The sequence below is a fragment of the Betta splendens genome, chromosome 3, assembly GCF_900634795.4.
Source record: "Betta splendens chromosome 3, fBetSpl5.4, whole genome shotgun sequence".
In the NCBI taxonomy this organism is placed as follows: domain Eukaryota; kingdom Metazoa; phylum Chordata; class Actinopteri; order Anabantiformes; family Osphronemidae; genus Betta; species Betta splendens.
In genome coordinates, this window is record NC_040883.2 from 12116779 (window position 1) to 12124540 (window position 7762).

Genomic DNA, 7762 nt, shown 5'->3' on the forward strand with positions numbered 1-7762 from the left:
TGCACGTGCATTCAGAAATAGTGTGACGCATGGACCCGGAGCAGCCCTCATCACACCTCCTAACCTGTGCATAGCCCACTGTGTGGTATATACATGCATCAAAGGCTCCGAGGGGCCTCCTAAAACCCCCGTGAAGATCCTCCCTTGGCTCCAAAGTTTGGGAACCACCTCCCATCTCCCCTCCCCTCTCACCCACCGAGGCACCGGCGCGCTCAAAAAGCCAAAGCCCGGAGCGCAGCGCAGCGCAGCGCAGCGGACGCCGCACCGCCGGAGCACGAGCGGAGCGCACGCACCGAGGACCAGCGCTGCATCAGCGGTCATCACCCGGAAAAGTAGTAGACGGAGAGGAGCCGACTGGAAAAACGGAGCGCCTGTTCGTCCCCCCGCTTCAGCGCCGCAGGGAGGAGACACGCAGCGCAGGAAAGATTCCCCCAAACGCGGTGAGAGCCTCGGATGAGGAGAAGAGGAGAGCAGAGGGCATCGGATAGCAGCACCGACGAGTGAGTACGCAGTATTTGATCGGACGGACGGAAAACGTTCAGAATATGGACACAATGAGCCCTGAGTGTAAATCAGAGGTCTTCATCTCACTGTGGGACCAGTGAGGGAGAGGCGACGGTGGTGGGTGTGACTCCGCTTCCTGCACAGCTGCTGCATCAACTGGATGTTTGCGTTTAAAATATTTATTCTGATAAAACATTTCAAGTTGCCAGACGAGCCACAGAAACATCTGGGCAGCAAGTCACACTCGGGTCCAATTGAAGAATTCGAGCCGGCTAAATTGAGTTCCTGTGATTTGAGTCAACAAACCGTTACACAAAGTTTATTCATTGTGAGTACGTACTTATGCTGCAGAGTAAATGTTTACTGGTTATATAAATAATAGGACTGCAGGCATCAACAGCTGTGTCCGCCTGAACAGCATCACTCTGATTCTTCTTCAGAGAGGGACAAAATGTAGCCGCTACACTTTAACTCGTGCTCCACTGTCAGTGATGACGCTCCTCTGGTTAATGACTCTGGTCTTAAACACACTCCACCTCCAGATCACAACCTCTCGTCCTGTTCGTCTTTTCTCTGCCTTTGTTCCCACCGTTTGCTCGTCATCTTATGGAGAGGACACGATCACATGTTTTCCAGCAATAGGTCATAAGTTCTGCAGCTACAGTCTGCATTTATTCACAAAAGGCTTTGTAAACACACTGAGTGCAGATGATCTTATCAAACACAGTTTACACCTTTCACACACAGACTGAAATAAGACGCAAGACGAAAAAAACATCTTTCTCCTCTCTATTTATTTCTGTCTCATCTAAAAGTAGACTCACACATAAAACAGATCCAATGAATGGGAGCAAAGCGTCCGAGGACTCGGTTCATGTTCGTGTTTGATTCATGCTTTCGACGGGATTTAAAAGCCATTTAAAGGATTGTTAGTGATTTATTCATGAGTTCTTCTAAAATTACCAGCTAAATGTGTTGACCAGAGACTGTGGGCAGAGACAGAGAAGGGGAGAGAAAAGACTTCAATGGCACATTTTTTTTCATCTTGTGTCCTCTGACAGTGGCAGCTCCAGACTTATTGGACCCTAAAAATGCCACTCACAACAGCAAGCCCCGCCTCTCCTTCTCCACCAAGCCACTCACACTGACCCCCCGGGAGGAGAGTGAGGTGAGAGAACACAGGGACAGGTCAAGTTTTTAAAGGGCTCCTCCTTATTACTACTGGTTATTTCAGAGTGCTCCCTGTGTGTATGTGTGATTGATCAGCTGAGGTGTTGCAGGTGGTGGCGACAGTCATGAAGTGGAAGACGGTCACTGCCATCTTTCTGCTAGTGGTTCTGTACCTGGTGATGGGAGCTGCCGTCTTCAAAACCCTGGAGCAACCTCATGAGAGGTAGGCAGGTCAACCACAAACCTACCCGTCTGCTGGAAAAGCATCCACCCGCCCACGCAGGGGCGACTGCTGACAAACGCCGTCCACCAGATTGTGAATGTTGTACATACTTCTTGCCCTCCCAGTGCCCAGCGCTTGGCCATCCTGACCCAGAAGCTGGAGTTCCTGACCAGACACTCCTGTGTGAACCAGAGCCAGCTGGAGGAGCTGGTTAAGGTGAGACTGACCTCAGTTAAACTGGCCTCGGTGGGTTGCTGCAGTTCAGCACCATGGACAGCTCCTCCAGCTTCACGGGAGCAGAAGCAGCCGCTGTACAGCCAGCGTCTGGATGTGAACCCAGCCCCGGCTTTGCTGGTGCATTGTCTTTGACGGCGCCGCAGTTTTGTCCAGCCTATAGTCATTTCAAGTTTTCCTGTTATCCATCTTTTATTTATCACTCAGCCGAGCCCACAAACACACAGTCCTGCCCGCACGGCCACAAGAAGCACACGTCTAAAAATCACCCGCTTGAATATTTCATGATTATTTTATTTACAGCACAGAAAGCGTTTCTCTGCCCAGCTCATCCCGAACTCAAACTTTATTCTGTGTCTGTCCGTCCAGCAAGTTGTGTCCGCCGTCCGGTCAGGGGTGAACCCTGCAGGAACGCTGAGCAACCACAGCAGCCTGTGGGACCTGAGCTCTGCGTTCTTCTTTGCTGGGACCGTCATCACAACCATTGGTAAGAAGCACACGCGCGCACACACACACACACACACACACACACACACACACACGCACGCACACACACACACACACACACACACGCACGCACGCACGCACACACACACACACACACACGCACCCACGACAGGTGGGATGTGACACATGTCCTTTTTCTGTCCAGGTTTTGGGAACATCTCCCCACACACACAAGGCGGGAGAATATTCTGCATTGTCTATGCGCTGCTGGGGATTCCTCTCTTTGGGTTTCTACTGGCCGGAGTAGGAGATCAGCTCGGCACTATATTCGGGAAAGGTATCGCAAGAGTGGAGAAGATGTTTGTGGTGAGTCTAAATCCAGCAATGGATAGAAGAGAATGACTGTTAGGCCAAAACATCAATAAAGTGTCTGCCCTCATTTGACTGGGATTTCCAAAAGCCAAATCATCTATTTATCAGTTAGTGAATGTAAACAACCCAGCAACAAGAGGTGTGGTGGGAGCAGAGACCAGGCTCAGACAGATCATTTCTTCCTTAGGGCTGTAGTATATCTACGTACAGCAGTCCTTTCTCTAGTGCTCACATCTGAAGCCCCACCATCAAAGCCGCTGACCTTCATCTGTACGTTCAAAAATCGTCTGTAGATGTGGATGAGATGAGCTCATGTGTGAATGCAGACAGTGTCATTCAGGTGATTTGCTCCTTGTGCTGCTCTCGAGACCCTTAAGTGACTCAGTTATGAATATAGTGATTACAGCGGAGGACAGAGGTTCAGTGTGTGTGTGTGTGTGTGTGTGTAAACCTTATTGCTGCTCAGCAGACTGTGTTAAAATGCAGCTTTATCCTCAGATAAGACTGAATGTGTTCTTCTAACGCCATCGCTTCCATGGTTCTCCACTCGTGACGAGACGTTTGTCTCCGAAGCACCTGTCCGCTCAGGTAGCGAACCTGTTGCAGAGACGACTCTCACCGTCCTGTTGCTCCCTCTCACTGTCTCTGCAGCACTGGGACGTCAGCCAGACGAGGATCCGGGTCATTTCCACTCTGCTGTTCGTGCTGTTCGGCTGCCTGCTGTTTGTGGCGCTGCCGGCGGCCATCTTTAAACACATCGAGGGCTGGTCCGCGCTGGAGTCCCTCTACTTCGTGGTCATCACCCTGACGACCATTGGCTTTGGGGACTTTGTAGCAGGTACAGACATGTTACTGCCTGAAGAGAATCTGATCACACTGATCCGTTCCAAGTACTGGAAAAACCACGTGTCCGCGTGTGTCCAGGTGGGTCCGAAATCGAGTACTTAGATTATTACAAGCCGGTGGTGTGGTTCTGGATTCTGGTGGGTCTGGCCTACTTCGCTGCCATCCTCAGTATGATCGGAGACTGGCTGCGCGTCATCTCCAGGAGGACCAAAGAAGAGGTACGAGGCCTCTTCTCATCTCTCCTCTGTCACCGCAGCTGTTCCTGAGCAGAACAGACGAAGACGCCCGCGCGGCTCATTAACCATCAGACCTCCGTCTGTCTCCCTGCAGGTGGGAGAGATCCGCGCCCACGCCGCAGAGTGGACGGCCAACGTCTCCGCCGAGTTCAAGGAGACCCGGCGACGCGTCAGCGTGGAGATCTACGACAAGTTCCAGCGCGCCGCCTCCATCAAGCGCAAGCTGTCGTCGGAGCTGGGATTCAGCCCCGCGCCCGAGGTCGCGCCGCCCAAGAGGACGGTGTCGGTCAACTTCAGCGACGAGAAGGAGGCCGGGCTGCAGGGCCCGACGGCGCCGCTGGCCAGAAACGGGGTGTTCGTCAACGGTTTGGACCCAGAGAGAGGAGAGCGGGGCGTCCCGGAGCAGCTCAAGTAGAAACATGGGCCTCAACCTTCAAGGACGGAAGGCCCTTATCTGTGCCATCAATGCTGAGAGCGAATGGACTTAAACCCAGTGATACGAGAACAAGGGACACTGGTTAAACCTGAAGACTAAAGACACGTTGGAATATAGGCTCATCAACTGCTGGACTGCTGAAGATATTTTTTCTACATACCTCTCAGAATGTTACAGTATTGAGTGACATGAGAAGTCACATGAATGCCTAAGGTGCCTGTTTGTGAGAAATGTCAACATCCGCTGCGATGGCGGCAGCTTCTGCTCATCAGTGCTACAGACTGATGAGCTGCGAACTCTGAGGACCGGACCGAGCAGGTCCTGTCCATCTGTGCTACATCAGAACCATTTAAAGCGGAGATTAGAACTCATGTACTGCACAAATACTGTCCAGTATAGAAGTAATTTGATATTCTAGTAATCTCTGAATTGATTCATTTTGCTAATGATGAATATTTACATGATGATTTACATGATGATGTTTTTTCACTATTTTATATTATTGATCATATTCTGCAAAGTAACTAGTAACTATAGTTTTCATCTAAATGAGTAAAAATATCACATTTGCCTCAAAAAACTATGTGAAGCATCAAAACTGTTCTTGACATTGACACTGAATGTCCAACATCTCAAACTCAGCATTTACTTACATTTTTCTCAGTGTTTAGTTTTAACACTATGTTTTTTGTGGACCATAGTCCCATCTACAGGGTCTACTTACATATTTATTTTAGTATTTGCCAAATGTTCTTCATTAACATTCATGTGAATCATTGAAAGATCAGATGAAAAACCCCTTTGGTTTGTAACAGGTGCATAAAACACCGTCTCACAAATGCTTTGTTAAAAGCTGCATGTTCCCGTTTCCCTGAATGTTCTATGCAAAGCAACAGACGAGTCCGTTCTTTGGTCTGGAGTCTGATGCTGCGGTTTCTTTACTGCGACTGTAGTTGCTTCTGTACTGTTCTTACCTTAGCACTCAGCGTTTCACAGAGGGCTTCATTACGGCACATGCAAAATTTGCCATCTTCTTTTCTCAGTTTTAGAGGAGAGGCAGATGGAAGCTCGGAGAGGAGAGGCCAAACTGAAACAGTCAAAGTCATTAACCCACACAGACAGGGCATCATCATCATCATCACCATCATCATCATCGTCATCATCATCATCATCCATCATCAACCATGATGATGGTGCTTTGTGCTGTAGGTGACGCTGCTGCATCCGTTGAAGTGCTTTAAAGTCTCTTTGTGGCCTCTGAGGATAAAGAGGTTGTGATTTTCTAAGTGTAACAGTTTGGTTTAGTTCAGCTGAGGTCAACGAGGTGACAGATGAGAGTGGTCTTTCACGTCTACTGCTCTGATGCACTTTGACGTAAGCACCTTTGGACGTAGCAACACGCTTCAGTTTCCAAAGCTACGGGTCCAAACAGTTTAACAAAGAACAGACTGTGGGGACTGAACCAAGGTTCCGCTTGAAACTGATGACTTTGACTTATGTCTGTTGTTTAGCTCATTAACCAAGACGTGACATTTTTAGCTGTGCTAAAGTGAAACTAACTTATTCTGTTAGACGTATTAATGGCTTCTATGACTGACCATAAAACTGTATTTTTCTACACTGTGTGTTTGTATCACTACGGTATTTCTGCACTGAAAACATCTTAATTCTAGTAATATCTGTAGAGCTGTTCTAAACACGATGTAACAAAAGTTTTTGTACCATATATAAAAAATAAAAGACGCTTGATTCATTTGTCAGTTTGCTTGTGTTTCTGATTTGCTTGACAAAACTGGACCCGACAGGTGCAGGCAGGTGTTGTCAGAACATCTGGACATTGGCCCCCGTTCACCTTGGGCAGACGAGTAACAAACCATTAGCAGCTAATTGGCACAGGTTATATCATCCCACATGTTGTAAATGATCCTCAGCACAACCACACAACCACCTAGAACAAATGTGGTGGATTTAATGCTTCTGGTTTATGCTTCCTGAAAAGTGAGCCTTCTGTATAATTGACTCATTCTACTGCAGGACAAACCGGACATTTAAAGCACATTAATCACTATGTGGTCTGTTTCTCAGCCTCTGAGCCACTCATCATTAGCAGCAGGTCTGATGATGCGTGAGGTGAAGATATCAAAACAGGAAACGCAGACCAGAGCCAACAGCACTCAGTGGCAAAGACACTGGCTCAGCTCACCACGATACTGTAGCTCCTCCGTTTCCAGCGGAGGCCCGGGGAACCGGCCTGGACCGGAGCCCTGCAGGTCAAAGCCGTCCTGCAAGCCTGGAGTATAGTGCACGGAAGCAAACAGGCTGAGCAGACGTCTTCTTACCTGATGCACCCGTGCTGCAGGTCGGAGAACAACAGCAGCTTCATGGTTTCATCCCTCTGCTCTTTTACCACAGACATCTTCCTCCACAGTCACGTTCTCATTCAAGAAGTAATTTCTCTGAGGGGGCGATGGGGCTGAACTGAAGCCTCCAGTCTGTCATGTTACTCTATTGTAAAGGTTTTCTATTTTAGTTCTCAGTGCAGAGACAATTTGATTTCTGTAAAAAAAAGATGTGATGAAAATAACTGGGCCTTAATTGACCATGAGAGGGTGAGCACCTGAACTTCAACAGGTTACGTGATTTATTTATGACTTACATCATGTTAATCAGACCAACGACTACACTGATGGTTTCCTGTGATGAGATGGAACATTATAGTTGCTAGCTGCTCGATGATTTGAGTGGACATTTGAGTTTCTTCTTAAAACAGCAGCTTTTCTACAAAAAGGAGCCAAAAGGAACGTTGTACCATTGTGTCTGGAAATGTGATAAAATACAGTGAAATGCCTCTGGACAAAAATTAAGGAAGCAGTGGAAAATAAAGTGGGTACACACAAGATCCCCAGCTTTTAAATTGGGGTTATACGCAGACAAACACGGCATGTGTGAGGCAGAAATTGTTGCTCTGTTGCTTTTTTAAACCCGCCTGAAGGGGAAATGGAGCCTCTGTGGAAAAAGAGACGTAAACCTGGGATTAGCCATTGAGTGTAATAAGCATCTACAACCTTCAACCTGGAAAAACCAGGCAAAAAGCCGCAAGTTCGGAAAATGAAATGCAAATAATGCAATACAATCTGAGCGTAAAGCAAATTCACTTATCTAAATGAAAATGGGCAGATTGCTAATAATAATAATAATTATAATGTTTTTCATGGTTATGATATATTTATAAGAGTTCAGTTGGGACCTATAGCCATATTTTAATGTGGCGGTTTACATAATTTCGTTTTCCAG

The 7762-nt window shown here is 47.6% G+C and overlaps 1 protein-coding gene across 1 annotated transcript; it reads left to right on the plus strand.

Annotated features, from left to right (window-relative positions):
• On the plus strand, window positions 1–6228 carry kcnk2a (potassium channel, subfamily K, member 2a). Its single transcript, XM_029145430.3, has 9 exons — window positions 1–500; window positions 1566–1672; window positions 1785–1897; window positions 2023–2113; window positions 2501–2618; window positions 2784–2944; window positions 3602–3788; window positions 3875–4014; window positions 4127–6228. Coding segments are annotated over exons 1-9 (1239 nt in total). The 5' UTR covers window positions 1–499; the 3' UTR covers window positions 4448–6228.
• The last annotated feature ends 1534 nt before the right edge of the window (window positions 6229–7762 follow it).

Excerpts from the sequence above, each read along its gene's own strand:
- kcnk2a (XM_029145430.3), top strand. Across the intron at positions 1,673-1,784 it reads CCCCCCGGGAGGAGAGTGAG|GTGGTGGCGACAGTCATGAA; the intron begins GTGAGAGAACAC and ends GAGGTGTTGCAG. Across the intron at positions 2,619-2,783 it reads GACCGTCATCACAACCATTG|GTTTTGGGAACATCTCCCCA; the intron begins GTAAGAAGCACA and ends TTTTCTGTCCAG.